General features: G+C 39.2%; 1 protein-coding gene across 1 annotated transcript in view; it reads left to right on the top strand.

Moving 5' to 3' along the window:
• The first annotated feature begins 255 nt into the window (after positions 1-255).
• Positions 256-20,077, top strand: part of rgra (retinal G protein coupled receptor a) — a 28,875-nt gene continuing 9,053 nt past the window's right edge. Inside the window, exons 1-5 of the mRNA XM_061938854.2 lie at positions 256-603; positions 750-906; positions 6,224-6,345; positions 6,423-6,576; positions 6,653-6,770. Of these exons, the coding sequence (XP_061794838.1) occupies positions 525-603; positions 750-906; positions 6,224-6,345; positions 6,423-6,576; positions 6,653-6,770 (630 nt within the window). The 5' untranslated portion in view covers positions 256-524. The remainder of the gene's footprint in view (positions 604-749; positions 907-6,223; positions 6,346-6,422; positions 6,577-6,652; positions 6,771-20,077) is intronic.

The following is a 20,077-nucleotide window of genomic DNA, read 5'->3' on the forward strand; positions in this document are numbered from 1 at the left end:
CTGAGAGGAAGACTGGTCAGACGCAAACAATTCATATGTGAGTCAAGGCAGGTGGCCAAATACTTTCGGCAATATAGTGCACGTCTGCTAATGATGGATGTATAGTGCGCACCTGTTGTGTGCATGCATGCAGTCTGCAGGCAGGGGTCTCGTCATCTGACATCATCATCCTCCTCCTCCTCATCCTCTGCATCCTCGCCACACACACACACACACACACACACACACGGACGCAACAAAAGGCTCGTTGTCCGACTAATTTCGGGGCTTTGCAGCCGCGCAGGGCAAATACGCTTGAGCCCATAAGAGTTGGGCGGTTTTAAGACATTCCTGCGCGGATTGGGGCGACAGAAAGAGAAGGGTGGTGGCTTTACATAATGAAGTGCGTGCTTTTCACGTGAAATGGCCCTTTAAAAAGCCGGCGTCCTCCAATCAGGCCGCGGCGCGTCGTAAACAAGCGAGGAGAGAGAAGCGTGCGTGTGCGTGTTTGTTTTTGTTGTTGTTGGGAGCGAACGGCTGCAAGGATGGTCTCGTCGTACCCGTTACCGGAGGGTTTCTCCGAGTTTGACGTCTTCTCCCTGGGGTCGTGTCTACTTGTCGAGGGTGAGTCTTTTGGAATGCGCACGCTCTCTTTCTGCACATTTGTCACCTAACGCCATCCATTCCAACGTAGGTCTATTTCTTGCATTGTGCGCAATGACGCATGCGTCCAAATGTGTTTATTTAACAGTCTGTCCTCCTCCGTTAAGGTCTGCTGGGGATCCTCCTCAACGCGGTCACCATCGCGGCGTTCCTCAAAGTGAGGGAGCTGAGGACCCCCAGCAATTTCCTGGTGTTCAGTCTAGCCATGGCCGACATGGGCATCTCCATGAACGCCACGGTGGCAGCTTTCTCCAGCTTCCTCAGGTAAAAAAAAAAAAAAAAAAAAAAAAAAGATGCGTTCGAGTCCCGACCACGCCCACATGGCCAATATACTTTTATAATATATTAGAGCAAAAATGGAAATGTCAAGGGAAAAAAATAAAATAAAAAACGTGAAATTTTTTTGGGGGTCTTCTGACTTTTCCGCACATTTAGCCGAATTTCATGTCGATTGGGTAAACGTAATAAAAAAAATATTTGTTTTGCTAAAATACATGAAATTGTAGTTTTTTTAGTACCGTATTTTTCGGAGTATAAGTCGCTCCGGAGTATTAGCCGCACCTGCCAAAAATGCATAAAGAAGAAAAAAACTAGGGCTGTCCGATAATGGCTTTTTGCCGATATCCGATATTCCGATATTGTCCAACTCTTTAATTACCGATACCGATATCAACCGATACCGATATATACAGTCGTGGAATTACCACATTATTATGCCTAATTTGGACAACCAGGTATGGTGAAGATAAGGTCCTTTTTTTTAAAAAATAAAATAAAATAAGATAAATAAACTAAAAACATTTTCTTGAATAAAAAAGAAAGTAAAACAATATAAAAACAGTTACATTGAAACTAGTAATTAATGAAAATGAGTAAAATTAACTGTTAAAGGTTAGTACTATTAGTGGACCAGCAGCACGCACAATCATGTGTGCTTACGGACTGTATCCCTTGCAGACTGTATTGATATATATTGATATATAATGTAGGAACCAGAATATTAATAACAGAAAGAAACAACCCTTTTGTGTGAATGAGTGTGAATGAGTGTAAATGGGGGAGGGTTTTTTTGGGGGTTGGTGCACTAATTGTAAGTGTATGTTGTTTTTTATGTTGATTTCATAAAATAAAAAATTAAAAAATTAAAAAACGAAACCGATGAAAAAAAAACGATACTGATAATTTCCGATATTACATTTTAAAGCATTTATCGGCCGATAATACAGGACATCTCTACAAAAAACGTGAACATTTTTTGGGGGGTCTTCTGACTTTTCCGCACATTTAGCCGAATTTCATGTCGATTGGGTAAACGTAATAAAAAATAAAAAAATTATTTGTTTTGCTAAAATACATGAAATTGTAGTTTTTTAGTACCGTATTTTTCGGAGTATACGTCGCTCCAGAGTATAAGTTGCACCTGCCGAAAATGCATAATAAAGAAGGAAAAAAACTAGGGATGTCCGATAATGGCTTTTTGCCGATATCCGATATTCCGATATTGTCCAACTCTTTATTTACCGATACCGATATCAACCGATACCGATATATACAGTCGTGGAATTAACACATTATAATGCCTAATTTGGACAACCAGGTATGGTGAACATAAGGTCCTTTTTTAAAAAATAAATAAATAAAATAAAATAAGATAAATAAATTAAAAACATTTTCTTGAATACAAAGGAAAGTAAAACAATATAAAAACAGTTACATAGAAAGTAGTAATTAATGAAAATGAGTAAAATTAACTGTTAAAGGTTAGTACTATTAGTGGACCAGCAGCACACACAATCATGTATGCTTACGGACTGTATCCCTTGCAGACTGTATTGATATATATTGATATATAATGTAGGAACCACAATATTAATAACAGACAGAAACAACCCTTTTGTGTGAATGAGTGTGAATGGGGGAGGGAGGTTTTTTGGGTTGGTGCACTAATTGTAAGTGTATCTTGTGTTTTACCAATAATTTCCAATATCACATTTTAAAGCATTTATCGGCCGATAATATTGGCAGGCCGATATGATCAGACATCTCTATAAAAAACGTGAAATTTTTTGGGGGGGTTTCTGACTTTTCCGCACATTTAGCCAAATTTCATGTCGATTGGGTAAACGTAATAAAATGTACAAAAAATTATTTGTTTTGTTAATGTACATAAAATTGTAGTTTTTTTAGTACCGTATTTTTCGGAGGATAAGTCGCTCCGGAGTATAAGTCGCAGCGGCCGAAAATGCATAATAAAGAAGGAAAAAACATATTTAAGTCGCACTGGAGTATAAGTCGCATTTTTGGGGGAAATTTATTTGATAAAACCCAACACCAAGAATAGACATTTGAAAGGCAATTTAAAATAAATAAATAATAGTGAACAACAGGCTGAATAAGTGTACGTTATATCAGTGGTCCCCAACCACCGGGCCACGGCCCGGTACCGGTCCGTGGACCGATTGGTACCGGGCCGCACAAGAAATAAAAAAATAAATAAAAAAATAAATTTTAATTTTAATTTTATTTTTTAATTAAATCAACATAAAAAACACAATATATATATATATATATCAATATAGATCAATACAGTCTGCAGGGATACAGTCCGGAAGCACACATGATTGTATTTCTTTATGACCAAAAAAAAAAATTAAATGAAAAAAATACCATAACCATAACCTTTAAAACTGACTTTGAAACAGTGTTAAAAAATAGTCTAATTTGTATATTGAGACAACGTTGGTGTCTAACGTTGGATACACGTTGCTGGTTGGGGAAATTACCAAATTTCAATGGTCAAATCAATGTCACAACCTGACATTGAATAAATGTTGTCAAAAAGCATGTTGTTTCAACGTTATATTAGTGTTGTACAGTATTGGTTGGAAAATTACCAAAATTCAATGGTCGAATCAACGGCGGAACCCAACATTGATTAAACATCGTCAAAAAGTATGTTGTTTCAACATTGTATTTGTGTTGCAAAATATGGGTTGGAAAATGACCAAAATGCAATGGTCAAATCAACATCAGAACCCAACATTGATTAAATGTTGTCAAAAAGCATGTTGTTTCAACGTTGTATTTGTGTTGTAGAATATTGGTTGGGAAATGACCAAAATTCAATGGTCAAATCAACGTCACAACCTGACTTTGAATAAACCTCGTCGAAAAGCATGTTGTTTCAACGTTGTATTTGTGTTGTAGAATATGGGTTGGAAAATGACCAAAATTCAATGATCAAATCAACATAAGATTGCGACATTCATTAAACGTCGTCAAAAAGCATGTTGTTTCAACGTTGTATTTGTGTTGCAAAATATGGGTTGGAAAATGACCAAAATTCAAATGTTAAATCAACGTCACAACCTGACATTGAATAAACGTCGTCAAAAAGCATGTTGTTTCAACGTTATATTTGTGTTGTAGAATATTGGTTGGAAAATGACCAAAATTCAATGGTCAAATCAACGTCAGAACTCAACATTGAATAAATGTCAAAAAGCATGTTGTTTCAACGTTATATTTGTGTTGTAGAATATGGGTTGTAAAATGACCAAAATTCAATGGTCAAATCAACGTCAGAACTCAACATTGATTAAACGTTGTCAAAAAGCATGTTGTTTCAACATTGTATTTGTGTTGCAAAATATGGGTTGGAAAATGACCAAAATTCAATGATCAAATCAACGTTGTTTCAACATGGTATTTGTGCTGTAGAATTTTGGTAGGGAAATGACCAAAATTCAGTGATCAAATCAACGTCAGATTGCGACATTGATTAAACGTCGTCAAAAAGCAATGTTCCAACGTTATGTTTGAGTTGCTCAAAGGTCAGGACCTAACTCAACAACTTCTCAACGTTGTTTTAATGTCTTGTGTCTGCTGGGTTAAGTAAATGACTGATATTTCTGTATTGATTGCTTTTTTTGTTTTTACTAATTCTACTTTTATTTCTTGTTGTAAAGTGTCTTAGTCTTTAGAAAAGCGTCACAAATTCAAATGTATCAACACTGATGTTGATATGCGGTCGACAAAAAAATGCATCAAAAACAAAATAAAATGAATTAACCAACAAAAATACCTTCAGATAAAATGTATCAAATACTCACAAATGTTGCTCATGCATAAGTTTTTAAAATACAGCCTATTTTGTGTTTGCTTTTCCTAATAAAAACAAAATATTGGAGATGCATGTATGTCCAATTTACTGTATATGTAAAAATGCAACTATTATCTGGAAGAAAAAGACAAGTTAATTTTGTTTGGACTTGGTATAATAGGAAAAATTTGGAGATGTATATACCGTATCTAAACATATACTTTAAAAATAAAAAATACTTGTATTCATAAAAATGTATATTATATTAAAAAATGTATAAATATATTTCTATATTCCAAACCAACTGTTAAAAAAAAACCTCTCGAATTGTTGTTTCATGCCTCTGAAATGTATCATTTGAAATTGAAATTATTTTTGTTTTTATCAAGGAACATATGTTTTGTATTTTTTTTTAAATGTTAAATGGGCATTTACATACTGTATATGTCAAATTTACGTGTTAAAATGCAATTAATTATTTGCTCTGTCTGGGGAATAAAAAGATAAGTGAATGTTGTTTGGATTTGGTATAAAACAAAAACTTGAAGATGCATATAACACTTAAAAAAATAGACATATATTTAAATATGTCGTTAAGAAATGTGTACAAATACATGTTTGTGGAAGTTGCTTCCTAGCAGCTCCACTGTAGACACGGCACAAGAGCCAAGTGTGCCGGTTTTAACAAGGTTTTAATGATCAATTGTTTTAACACTGTCTTTCTCCAGTGACTTTTCGGTCACGTCTGTATCCTCTCTCTCCTTCTGCTCCCGGCCGCTTACTGTTAAAGACAACAGATGATTAGATTAACACCTACCACCTGTGAAATGTAATCACCTGCCAGCTGTGTCTCGCCGTCAGCACTGTCACGCCCCCGTCTGATGGTGCTCTGTCTTCAGCACCATGGACAGAGGCGGTGACCTTTGCTCCTGCAGGCATCTGCCTCCACAATGTTATACCAAAATATTTATGAATGTATTTTTAATCCAAACAAACCGATTGCTTATAAATAAAATTACCAAATGTGTCATTTTAAATGAAAATGTGTTTCTACGTAAACCTTTTTTTTTTTTTTTTTTTTTTTTTAAAGAAAAAATGCAAAATGGTATTTAAATATATCTCCAAAACATATGTTGAAAAAATTAATTTAAAAAAAAATGTTGCGTTTGGCATGCTTTTAATTAAATGTTTAGCTATACTGTGTACCCATTCCTACAGAGGAAGAGTGTAAAATCAATAGCAATCAAGGCTGCATGGTGTAGGGAGAGAAGGGACGGGGGGTGCTAGTACTCAGTTAATAGCAATGTTATGAAGTGCACAGGCAGAGGATTTCCATGCTGTAATCAGGGCCTGACTGTGTTCCATTGTCATGACAGCAGAGATTATGCAAGTGAAGGATGGCCTGCTGGTGCCTCACCTACCTCCAAACATGAAATGGGCCAACAATAATAATACAAAAAAATCCTTCTACCCCCTCAGGTACTGGCCTTACGGCTCTGAGGGATGTCAGACTCACGGCTTCCAGGGCTTTGTCACGGCCCTCGCCAGCATCCACTTCATCGCCGCCATCGCCTGGGATCGATACCACCAGTACTGCACTCGTAAGTCACCTGTTTGTCGTGGGAAATTCTACAAGTGTTATTATTGGATTATTTACATTATATTTTGACCTTCCTAGGGACCAAGCTGCAGTGGAGCAGCTCCATCACGCTGGTCATTTTCATCTGGCTTTTCACCGCCTTCTGGTCCGCAATGCCTCTCATCGGCTGGGGGGAGTACGACTACGAGCCCCTCAGGACCTGCTGCACTCTGGACTACAGCAAGGGAGACAGGTACTTGATGAACATAATATTTGTAGCTCTATTATTCATTGATTTATGGTTTGTGTTGTGATGTTTCATCCTCTAGGAACTACGTCTCCTACTTGATCCCCATGAGCGTCTTCAACATGGCTATTCAAGTCTTTGTTGTCATGTCCTCCTACCAGTCCATCGCACAGAAGTTCAAGAAGACCGGAAACTCTAAAGTAAGTAATAAAAAAATAATCATAAAATCATGGTTTATACCTAGGGATGATGTTTGATAAGAAAGTATCGCGTTCGAGTCTATTATCGAATCCTCATATCGAACCGATTCCTTATCGATTCTCTTATGGCAGGTGTCGGCAACCCGCGGCTCTAGAGCCGCATGCGGCTCTTTAGCGCCGCCCTAGTGGCTCTCTGGAGCTTTTTCAAAAATGTATGAAAAATGGAAAAAGTTGAGGGGAAAAAAATATATTTTTTGTTTTAATATGGTTTCTGTAGGAGGACAAACATGCCACAAACCTCCCTAATTGTTATAAAGCACACTGTTTATATTAAACATGCTTCACTGATTCGAGTATTTGGCGAGCGCCGTTTTGTCCTACTAATTTTGGCAGTCCTTGAACTCCCCTTAGTTTGTTTACATGTATATCTTTCTGCGACTTTCTAGGACGTGTTTTATGCCACTTCTTTTTCTGTCTCATGTTGTCCACCAAACTTTTAACGTTGTGCATGAATCCACAAAGGTGAGTTTTGTTGATGTTATTGACTTGTGTGGAGTGCTAATCAGACATATTTGGTCACTGCATGACTGCGAGCTAATCGATGCTAACATGCTATTTAGGCTAGCTATATGTACATATTGCATAATTATGCCTCATTTGTAGCTATATTTGAGCTCATTTAGTTTCCTTTAAGTCATATTAATTCAATTTATATCTCATGACACACTATCTGTATGTAATATGGCTTTTAATTTTTTGCGGCTCCAGACAGATTTGTTTTTGTATTTTTGGTCCAATAAGGCTCTTTCAACATTTTGGGTTGCCGACCCCTGTCTTATGGAGTCCAGATAGGTTGTTGTATATGGAAAAAAAAACACAATATTTGGTTTAACAAAAGCTCACTTTTATTATATAAGAAAAAAATAAAATCGAATAAATAAATAAATATTGACTGTTACCCCCCCTAAAAAAATAAAATAAAATAAATAAATATTGACTGTTGTTACCCAAAGTATTTTTCAGAAAAACAAATATATACAGTAACACAACAACAACCTGTCTCTGTGATCACTATAGGTCAGGGGTCTGCAACCCGCATGCGGCTCCGGAACCGTCCCGATTTTTCCGGGAGACTTCCGGATTTCAGTGCCTCTCCCGGGGCAAACATTCTCCGATTTTCACCCGGACAACAATATTGAGGGCGTGCCCTGATGGCACTACCTTTAGCATCCTCTACAACCTGTCGTCGCGTCCGCTTTTTCACCATACTATCTGCGTGCCGGCCCAATCACATAATATCTACGGCTTTTCACACACACTAGTGAATGCAAGGCATTCTTGGTCAACAGCCATACAGGTCACACTGAGGGTGGCCGTATAAACAACTTTAACACTCTTACTAATATGCACCACACTGTGAACCCACACCAAACAAGAATGACAAACACATTTCGGGAGAACATCCGCACCGTAACACAACATAAACACAACAGAACAAATACCCAGAACCCCATTGCAGCACTAACTCTTCCGGGCTACATTATACACCCCCGCTACCACCAAACCCCGCCCCCCCCAACCCCGCCCACCTCAACCGACGCACGGAGGTGGGCGGATGTTCTCCCGAAATGTGTTTGTCATTCTTGTTTGGTGTGGGTTCACAGTGTGGCGCATATTAGTAAGAGTGTTAAAGTTGTTTATACGGCCACCCTCAGTGTGACCTGTATGGCTGTTGACCAAGTATGCATTGCAGTCACTCATGTGTGTTTGCAGAAGCCTCGTATGACATGTAACTGAGCTGGCACGCTGTTGGTACAACTTGTAGAGGACGCTAAAGGCAATGCCATCACGGCACACCCTTATTATTGTTGTGAAAATCAGCAGGCATTCGAGAGAATAGTTGCCACGAAATTCGGGAGTCTCCCGGGAAAAATCGGGAGGTTTGGCAAGTATGACGCTGTCAAGCGCCATTCATATAAAACTCGCGGGCCGCACTAACATAAAATGTTCATATTAAGGTGCGGGCTGCGTGTCTGAGACCCCTGGTTTATACATAGCACAAAGCAAAAAAAAAACTTTGTATGCAGTGTTTATTTCATTTTAAATTTAAAAGAGTTTTGTGGCTCCCATTGTTTTCTTTAATGTGTGAAACGGGTCAAAATGGCTCTTTGAGTGGTAAAGGTTGCCGACCCCTGCTATAGGTGTATAAATAATAATATAGTGTTAAATAAAATCAGTCCCTTGGGCACAAAACTGAAAATAATACAGCTCTCCAAAAAGTGCACTTCTGCTGCTATTTGACATAACTGTTTGTTATGATGCTTTGACATTTTTGCACTTTATTTCTTTATTGAAAGAAAATTCTATGAAGAGAAAAGTTGTTTGCAAATGTGGTTACAATGCTAAAAAAATGAAAAGTTAAAGCTAAAAAAAGAAATACACTTTATTGAGTTAACATTATTTCTTTATAGGGGGAAAGATGTGATGTTATGAGCTAGGGAATATAACAACTACTCTACCCAGCATGCAACGGGAGTGACGAGCATGCGCGGTAGCCCCGAAAAGTGTTGTTGCATGTCGCCACCCGGCAGCTAAGAATGAGGTTATGAGCACGCTGTGAAAGTAAACGTCAAGAACTCAGCCAACACGCCTCGTCTGCATTATTTATAATTAGACAGACAACACATATACAGTGTGATTTTGTTTTGTTTACAAGGAAAGAAAAACAAAAGTTAAAAAAGGGAGATATGTTGTGTATATATGTATGTGCTGCGGTTGCTTTAAGAACGTTGCGACAGCTGCCGTAAAGGAGGTGCGTTGCTAGCCTGGTTGCTATGTTTCCGGTTGGTCATAAAAGCATTCGTCATGTGTTTGTACCCTGCTCAATTCTCTCAGTAAAGTTATTCATTGGATTATACCTTTTGTTTTGAACTTTATTACACCTTGGAGCGCTTTTTCCGGTCCATTGTTTTTCCTGCTTTCCCTATTTGCGCCTAATGACTGAGCTACGTGACGTCATTTCTTGTGATGTCTCACGGGGCATTTCTGGTCGGGACGGGATTCGTTCCCAGGGATTCGAATAAAGAACCAACTCTTTTTCTTTACTATAGTGGTCTCGATAACGGGTACCGGTTCTCAAAAAAGGATTCGAGTCCGAGGTTCTTTTCTTATCGAACAACCGGGAAAATTGGTTTCGAGTATCATCCCTACTTATACCAGAGCTGGGCAAATATTTGGACTCGGGGGTGACATTGAGAGAAGAAATGTGTCTGGGAGGCCAATGTGTATATGTGTATAAATTATATATACACATTTAGCTGTAAAAAAAAAAAATTGCTGTACAGTATGTGTGTTTGGGTCCCTTTTTTTAATAATTTATGAACACTAATACTAAAAGTCACAATGTCCGATAGAATTCTAAAAAAGTTATGACAAACCACCTAAAAAAAACCGGAAAATACATTTACAGTTTTTTACTGAATGGGACACCCAAAATGTACACTAAAATTAATAAAGTGGGATTTACAATATTAACTATGAACAATAAAACACTGAATATTAACATTGTATGAACATTGCTCCTCTTTTACTTCTCAGACCGGCTCCTCGATAGTTGTGTATCATTTACCGTCAAGCAAAACACAACAAAAATGTAACAAAATATGGATTTACAATTTAGGATTTACAATATTAACTATGAATAATAAAACACTGAATATTAACAAAATATGAACATCGCTCCTCCATAGACATATTTTACAATCAAGCAAAACACAACCAAAATAGTAATGCAAAGGGTAAAAAACACCTACAATATGATATATTATCACTTTTATGCAGAAATTTGTTGTAAAAATGTGCTTCTGCATCTGCTCCTGACACATGCGTTTCGGGCTGGCTGCTCCCAAAACACACCCCGCCCACTCTGCTTTGTTCCTGGTCTGAGCTGCTGTGACGTAGATTACCGTAATAACTCAAAAAACACTCAAAAGCGCAGATTTCAACCATTGAAATTAGAGATTGTGATATTGGAAATTATCGGTATCGGTTTGAAAAAGTAAAACGTATGACTTTTTAAAACGTCGCTGTACGGAGTGGTACACGGACGTAGGGAGAAGTACAGAGCGCCAATAAACCTTAAAGGCCCAATCACATAATATCTACGGATTTTCACACACACAACAGCCATACAGGTCACACTGAGGGTGGCTGTATAAACAACTTTAACACTGTTACAAATTTGCGCCACACTGTGAACCCACACCAAACAAGAATGACAAACACATTTCGGGGGAACATCCGCACCGTAACACAACATAAACACAACAGAACAAATACCCAGAACCCCTTGCAGCACTAACTCTTCCGGGACGCCACCCCCCCTCTCCACCTCAACCCCGCCCACCTCAACCTCCTCATGCTCTCTCAGGGAGAGCATGTCCCAAATTCCAAGCTGCTGTTTTGAGGCATGTTAAAAAAAATAATGCACTTTGTGACTTCAATAATAAATATGGCAGTGCCATGTTGGCATTTTTTTCCATAACTTGAGTTGATTTATTTTGTAAAACCTTGTTACATTGTTTAATGCATCCAGCGGGGCATCACAACAAAATTAGGCATAATAATGTGTTAATTCCACGACTTTATATATCGGTTGATATCGGAATCGGTAATTAAGAGTTGGACAATATCGGGATATGGGATACCGGCAAAAAAGCCATTATCGGACATCTCTAATTGAAATACTTTCTATAGTTGAAGACTTACGGTCATTTAAAAACAGCACTGCACATCATAATGGCGGCGACAGTTTTGATGTTAAAGGTCTAAAAAAATCATGTCGAACATCCAGCGGGCCGGATTGAAAATCTTGTTTTGCCCGGGTCTTACTTATACTCAAAGTCAGATACAATTATGATAAACAGAGGTTTAGTGCAATATTCTTGTAGGGATTTTCTATTTTTCAATGTCTTTATAGTGAGTGCTATTGACAGTTTAATAATATCAACACATTATTTTCTTTTTATTGCATGGAATTAGTTTGATCAAAACAAATAGTACACAATAACTCAACAGAAGCGACTGTCTTCTACTCTTTTAAAACGTTCGGTTTTTGCCCTCAAATGAGTCGGTAAGTAATAGCAAGAACGACAAAACAATGATTTTTTTGAGAAAATAAAAATATTGACCTAATCACTCTAGTCATAATGATCCTATAGATCAGACCTGGGCAATTTAAGGCCCCGGGGGCCACATGCGGCCCATTGAGCTTTTCAATCTGGCCCGCCGGACATTCCCAAATAATTTTTTTAGATCTTTAGGATGTAAACTGTAGCTGCCATTATGATGTGCAGTGATGTTTTCTAATGACCCTAAATCTTGATCTATACAAAGTATTTCAATGGTTAGATTCTGCGCTTTTGAATTATATACTAGTTACTATGGTCATCTAATTAGTTACTATGGTAATCTAAGTCACAGCAGCTCAGACGAGGCCCCAAGCAGCGTGGGGAGCGTTTCCACAGAGTGTTTCCAGAGCCTAAAATGCAGGTGTCAGGGACAGACGCGGAAGGAGATTTTTACAACAAAGTTTTACAAGAAAAGTGATATTATATCAGATCGTAGGTGGGGTTTTTTTTTTTTACTCTTTTCGCGTTCATATTTCACTGTTTTTGTTGCATTTTTGTTGATTGCAAAATATGTGGATGGAGAGTGGGTGTGACGTTCATACGTTGTCAATATTCAGTGTTTTATCGTTCATAGTTAATATTGTAAATCCCACATTCTTCATATTCATGTATATTCTGGGTGTCTCCTTCAGTAGAACATGTAAAATTCCATTCCGTTTCTTAAGGCGGTCTGTCATAACGTTTTAAGCATTCAATCAGACATTATTGTGAGGTTTTCTATTAGTGTTCCTAAAAATAGGACCCAAACACACACATATTGTACAGCAGAGTGTCACTGTTTATATATATGTGTGTGTGTGTGTGTGTGTGTGTGTGTGTGTGTGTGTGTGTGTGTGTGCGTGCGTGCGTGTGCTTGCGTGCGTATATTTATATTTATATTTATATATATATATATATATACATAGATAGATAGATGTACCGGCCCCCAGACACATTTTTTTCTCTAAATGTGGCCCCCGAGTCAAAATAATTGCCCAGGCCTGCTATAGATCGAGTCACCCTTCCTCTTACGGGTAGCGGTTAGCTTAGCTATTAGCATTCTCGGTGTGTAACATGTTTACCCTCGCCCTCCAGTGATAATAGTACTTGATAATGACACCTCAGATACTAAGAAATGCAGTTTATTTGCCGTAGTGGAGGTGATTATTATTATTACCTTAGACTCCACACTGTGTATAGAGACACACAACTACTAGCCGCTTGTCAGCCGGGTGTCTAAAAATACATAGAGTGTCAGCCAGAGGGGATCTGCGTTTATGATCGGCATTAAATAGCACTAATTGGCAATGGCAATCACACACCTTTTCACGAAAATTGGTCGAACGATTGGGTTTAATTTGTTTTTGAGTGGCATGTTAGGCTAGATATAATGCATGCAGTATACGTCCCATGAGCCACATGTTGCCCACCATTTTTTATTTATTGAACAGCATTATTGTGGCATGCTGTAGAGTGGAGTGTTAAAAATTGACATCACAGTAAAACATTTCATTATTAGTCCGTTTCAAAGGTCAGAGTTAAACCAAAGAAAACATGAGAAAATAATTAATTAATCCACTCCAGGCACCCAAAATTATCAATACAAAACCTTTTTTTTTAGAGAGATGAATTATATGTTTACATGCAGTAATTTAACATACATATAAATATAGAATGAAATGGATGAATAAACACACTGAAGATTATTGTTGGTGAATATGTGGAGATGGTGATGCGGACGCCACCTTTGTACTTTGCTAAGAGTTCTTTCTTGAATTCAATAGTGTTTCTCACCTTCCTTATCTAAGTACTGGCACTCGCAACTTTCTTTGGCCCCATGGTGGCTCACTTTGCAGTCGTACTTAACCCTTGTGTGGTGTTCGGGTCTGTGGGAGCCGTTTTCATTTTTTTATTAAAAGAAAAATGATATAATTAATTATTTTTTCAAACTGAGACTCACTGACTTTGGCTCATTTCCTGTGAAGAACATATATCAGAATACATATTTAATGACCACACACCATACACCCCCCCTACACATTTCTATTATTCTATTACATATAAGATGTCCACTGGTCCCATACTTGCCAACCCTCCCGATTTTCCCGGGAGACTCCCAAAGTTCAGTGCCCCCTCCCGAAAATCTCCCGGGGCAACCATTCTCCCGAATTTCTCCCGATTTCCACCCGTACAACAATATAGGGGGTGTGCGTTAACGCCACTGCCTATAGCGTCCGCTTTTCCTCCATTCAAATAGCGTGCCGGCCCAGTCACATGATATATGCGGCTTTTACACACACATAAGTGATTGCAAGGCATACTTGGTCAACAGCCATACAGGTCACACTGAGGGTGGCCGTATAGACAACTTTAACACTGTTACAAATATGCGCCACACTGTGAACCCCACACCAAACAAGAATGACAAACACATTTCGGGAGAACATCCGCACCGTAACACAACACAAACGCAACAGAACAAATACCCAGAATCCCTTGCAGCACTAACTCTCAAATACGCTACAATATACACCACCGCTACCACCAAACCCTGCCCCCCCAACCCCGCCACCCGCCCCCCATCTGTATATAATCCCGCGGGCCAAATTCGGCCAGAGTTTGACACCCATGCTTTAGGTCAAAAACGGGTAAGGGTTGGTAGAAAACTTAGAAAAAATAAATAAATAAAAAACATCAACAAAACAATCTGTGATGAATGAAACCACAACGTTTAAAGTGCGATGTGGCAAGACAACAAAAGTTTGCCCAACACTCCTGTCCGCCATTGGTCGGGTATGAATAGTTGTATCTAAGTCATAACAGGACTAAAAATTAATCCATTCTTGCATGTGATGCTAATTAAATCCATGTGGAATGCGTTAGCCGACGGAAGCGTTATTCATCCGACGGACAAAGTATAATTTCCCCGCTTTGATGTGGCCCGTTGGAAAGAACCGCCGGAATTCTCCTCCATCTTGGCCCAGACATAAATTCCTTACGTGTGAGCAACACGACTGACAGTGAGCGAGGGGGATGGAGGCGAAAGGTGGGGGCTGAGATGCTGTGACCTATGTAGGTCATCAACACACCACCCAGTGCTTCTGTTTGGAGCTGGTGGTCTACGGGAGGGGAAAGTGTGTCGAAGGGGGATGGGGGTTGTGTAAGCTCATTACTCGCGAGTTGTGTAGTGGGAAACACTTTCATTACAACAAAGTCCTAACTGAGGAACCAGACAAGCGACACATGTGGGTCATAAAACCTCACCAGTCAGCCAAAACCATCATCAATACACCCGGCCTCAATAATCTCATTATTGTCGGGTTGATTAATTGCCTCAGCGGCAAAGACGACTGGGCGGTAATTGGAAACGGGCCATAATTAACAAGAGTTGTTAACTCATTATGAAAAAACAGCGTCAATGTTTGTGTTGGAGTGCATGAGAATATGGAAAGGAAAACAACTAAAATTGTCCAACAAAGCAAAAAAAAAATAACCAATGTTGTAATTAGAGATGTCCGATAATGGCTTCTTTGCCGATGTCCGATATTCCGATATTGTTCAACTCTTAATTACCGATACCGATATATACAGTCATGGAATTAACACATTATTATCTAATCTCTAATTATTAGACATGTCCGATAATATCGGTCTGCCGATATTATCGGCCGATAAATGTGTTAAAATGTAATATTGGAAATTATTGATATCGTTTTTTTTATTATCGGCATCGGGTTTTTTGGTTGTTTTTTTTTATTAAATCAACATAAAAAACACAAAATACACTTACAATTAGTGCACCAACCCAAAAAACCTCCCTCCCCCATTCACACTCATTCACACAAAAGGGTTGTTTCTTTGTTATTAATATTCTGGTTCCTACATTATATATCAATATATATCAATACAGTCTGCAAGGGATACAGTCCGTAAGCACACATGATTGTGCGTGCTGCTGGTCCACTAATAGTACTAACCTTTAACAGTTAATTTTACTCATTTTCATTAATTAATAGTTTCTATGTTTCTTTTTTATTCAAGAAATGTTTTTTAATGTTTTTATCTTATTTTATTTTTTTATTTTTTTTAAAAAGGACCTTATCTTCACCATACCTGGTTGTCCAAATTAGGCATAATAATGTGTTAATTCCACGACTGTATATATTGGTATCGGTTGATATCTGTATCGGTTGATATCGGTATCGGTAATTAAGAGTTGGACAATATCGGAATATCGGATATTGGCAAAAAAGCCATTATCGGACATCCCCACTAATTATTATGCCTACCGTAATTTTCGGAGTATAAGTCGCACCTGCCGAAAATGCATAATAAAGAAGGAAAAAAACATATATAAATCGCACTGGAGCCCGGCCAAACTATGAAAAAAACTGCGACTTATAGTCCGAAAAATACGGTAATTGTGTTGTGATGCCCCGCTGGATGCATTAAACAATGTAACAAGGTTTTCCAAAATAAATCAACTCAAGTTATAGACAAAAATGCCAACATGGCACTGCCATATTTATTATTGAAGTCACAAAGTGCATTATTTTTTTTTAACATGCCTCAAAACAGCAGCTTGGAATTTGGGACATGCTCTCCCATGAGGAGGTTGAGGTGGGCAGGGTGGGAGGGGGGTGGGGTTGGGGGGGGGAGGATAGCGGGGAGTGTATATTGTAGCGTACCGGAAGAGTTAGTGCTGCAAGGGGTTCTGGGTATTTGTTCTGTTGTGTTTATGTTGTGTTATGGTGCGAATGTTCTCCCGAAATGTGTTTGTCATTCTTGTTTTGCTATGGGTTCACAGTGTGGCGCATATTTGTAACAGTGTTAAAGTTGTTTATACGGCCACCCTCAGTGTGACCTGTATGGCTGTTGACCAAGTTTGCCTTGCATTCACTTGTGAGTGTGTGAAAAGCCGTAGATATTATGTGACTGGGCCGGCACGCAAAGGCAGTGCCTTTAAGGTTTATTGGCGCTCTGAACTTCTCCCTACGTCCGAGTACACAGCGGCGTTTTAAAAAGTCATAAATTGTACTTTTTGAAACAGATACCGATAATTTTGAAACCGATACCGATAATTTCCGATATTACATTTTAAAGCATTTATCCCTAGTTGTAATCCAGCGTTAACGCCTCTGACAAATGTAAAAACATGTCACACCACTTGCACACCAACATTTCAAAGTGCATGCAGCATCGTGTGGAGTCAATTCAAAATAATAATAATCAGGAGGTTACCTACAGCCACGTTTTTTATGCTAGGGTTGTACTGTATACTGGTATTAGTATAGTACCGCGATACTAATGAATCATTGTGGAGGATGCCCTCCAGGGGGTTCTTCTGACCACCAATCACCGACATGAGAGCCCGGTTCAGGGTTACAATACAGTTTATTCTGTAATAATTTCCTCAGGTTGCTTTTCAGCAATTGTCTGTGTGTCTTTCTTTTGCTATCAGTCTGTGCTCGCGCTCTTGCTCCAGCTCCCCACAACGTCTCTCCTCCCGGTTGCTGCTTATACAGAGCGACAGGTGATTAGATAACAAGGCCCAAGTGGGCCATCTACGCACCTGTTGCTGACTTCGAGGCCGGTCCTGGCACACCCAGTTCCGCTGCAGGCCCGCATGCCACGCCCCCCTCCACAATCATATTCGGTACCTCTAAAATGTTATTTAAGGACAAACTTGCAATAAAAAACATGTTTAATGTACTGTAAGATTTTTTGTTAAAACAAAGCCAATAATGCAATTTTTTGTGGTTAGAAAAGTATCGAAAAGTACCTGTAGCGGTAAAGTCCTATACTATTACTGCTACTGGTTGCCGAATATAACTGAAGCTAGTTTAGACGTGTGCAGCTGGCTAATAATTGATGTCCAAAATTGTGTCCATGTTTATCACAAATATTTATTAACATACAGTCATAAATCAAACTCACTTTGTAACAAAAAACGGAAAATAAACGGGAGCAAACAAATCATAGCCTGGCACAGTCAAAAACTGTTGCACCTCTACTCAGCAACACCTGAGCAAGATCCCAGCCCCTCCCTAAGTAGACTGGCACTTGGCCTTGAGCCAACCCTTTTAGTGACGTCATAAATTTGACGGACAGAAAGAGTAAATGGCTCTAACACACCAGCCCCTAATTGCTACTGGTGTGATGAACAGAGCAATTGAATTAAAAATAAATACATACAAATAGAGCCATAATACCAAAACAAAACCTTTTTTCTTTGGTTTTCATGTTCCCTTTTGCAATAATGCAATTAATTTACTCCATACCTTCACATAGAAGGCATATCTTTGTTATGGGTCTTTCAATTATGCTCGTTTTGGTTTGCAGACTGAGCGTACAAGGCCTTTCTTATCAGGAAAGGTTACCAGTATTCTTCTAAGTATCCAACTTCCTCTTGGTGCTGAAGCATCCTTTTTCCATTTGTCCACGTTAGTCGCTCTTGTAGCAACGGTAAATACTCGCGAATCCACCTTTTCCAAAAAAGGTCAGCGATATAGACTCTGCCTCCATCTTCTCTTTGAGTACAGATCCTCTTCTTTCTGCTTCCAAACTTTGAGTGTTGCCTTTTCTATTTCTCTCTTTTCCTTCTCCTCGTGTTGCTGCTGGAGAAGTGTTTGCTCCAAGGCTCTTTGTCTTTCTAGCTCTAGAGCTCTCTCTCTGGCCAGAGCTTGCTCTCGCTCTTCCTGCTTTTTGGCCAAAGCATGTTCTCTCCTGCCTCTCCTTTTCCAAAGCAAGTTTTTTCTCCCACTGCAAAACTTTTCTTGCTCATCTTTTTCAATGCGGAAGCTTTGAGTCCACTCATTGGACTTTTGGGCTGATTGTGTTCCGCCAATGCTCTGGTTGGTAAGCGGTTCCTCCAACCTGTTAACGATGGTGTGGTTAACAGTAACTGTGGGGCTCCCATTATGCTGGTTGTTGCCTTGTATTGGCCCATTAATTACCCACCCCAGTAGGGTTCTGACAGCATAGGGTCTGTCTCCGTGGCTGTTAATCACCTCCCATGGTTCCATTAACTTGGAGGCGTTGGTACCAATTAACAGGTCCACGTTGGCAGTTAGTCGAGGGATTTTGATGCCTTTGAGGTAAGGCCACTTATCTAGCTCTGCTTCACTGATCAGATGGTTAGTACCCACAGGCATCTGCATTTGAGTGAACATATCGGGAAGCTCAAAAAACTTACTGCCAGTAAGATTAGAGATTTTCAGGCCATTTACAACGCTGCTAGGGACCGCCTTACTGTGCCCCATGGTGCGCAAGTGGACTCTTGTTCTTCGGCCTTCTGTATTCAGCCTGTTCAGTAGCTGTTCAGAACAGAAGGTCCCTGTGCTTCCTGGATCTAGGAAAGCGTATGTCTGGACTATCTTGCTGCCCTTTGAGCACTTCACTTGAACGGGCAGGATAGGTAAAATTCCATAGTTGCCAGCCCCTGTATGGCCACAAGTTGATGATGTAGTGCAAATCTTTGCTTCTATTTTTGGCAGATGGCTATTTCCTCCACTTTCCAGATGCCTCCTGTGAATATGTAACACTTCGGGATGTGTCTTGTTGCAGTAAGAGCAAGTGATGCGCCTGTCGCAACTCTTGCTGAAAGTGCCCTGTGCACAGGCAACCAAAACACAGGCCTTTTTCTTTTAAAAAGTCAAGCTTTTCCCTGTGCGCCTTCTTTCCCAGTATTGGACAGTGCTCCAATGCATGTTCACTTTTACAATAAAGACAGGAAATAAGAGTTTGTCTTGGAGAAGTAGATGCCTCTGTTAACAAACTTATCCAGGTTTGGATCCGATTTAGGTTCAGTGGCAACTGCCACATGAGTTGCGAAACTGCTTCTTCTGAACTGTGATTTGCTTTGATGCATAGGCTTGGGTTTGGTTATTGTTTTATTTTGAGGAATGTCCTGAATGTCACCAAAGACAGGATTTGAAGCAATTCTGACCTGCTGTTCAATAAATTTCACAATGTCTATGAAACAAGCACGTCGCTTTTGTGTGTCAACAATGCCAGCTGCTTTTCCTCTCCACTGGTCCCTTAATTTGTAAGGAAGCTTTTGTATGAGCATCTTCATGCTAGCTGGAATATTGAGCTCGTCCAAGTATTGCAGCTCTTCCATCGCATTGGAGCATTCTC

This window comes from Nerophis lumbriciformis, linkage group LG02 (assembly GCF_033978685.3).
Source record: "Nerophis lumbriciformis linkage group LG02, RoL_Nlum_v2.1, whole genome shotgun sequence".
In the NCBI taxonomy this organism is placed as follows: Eukaryota; Metazoa; Chordata; class Actinopteri; order Syngnathiformes; family Syngnathidae; genus Nerophis; species Nerophis lumbriciformis.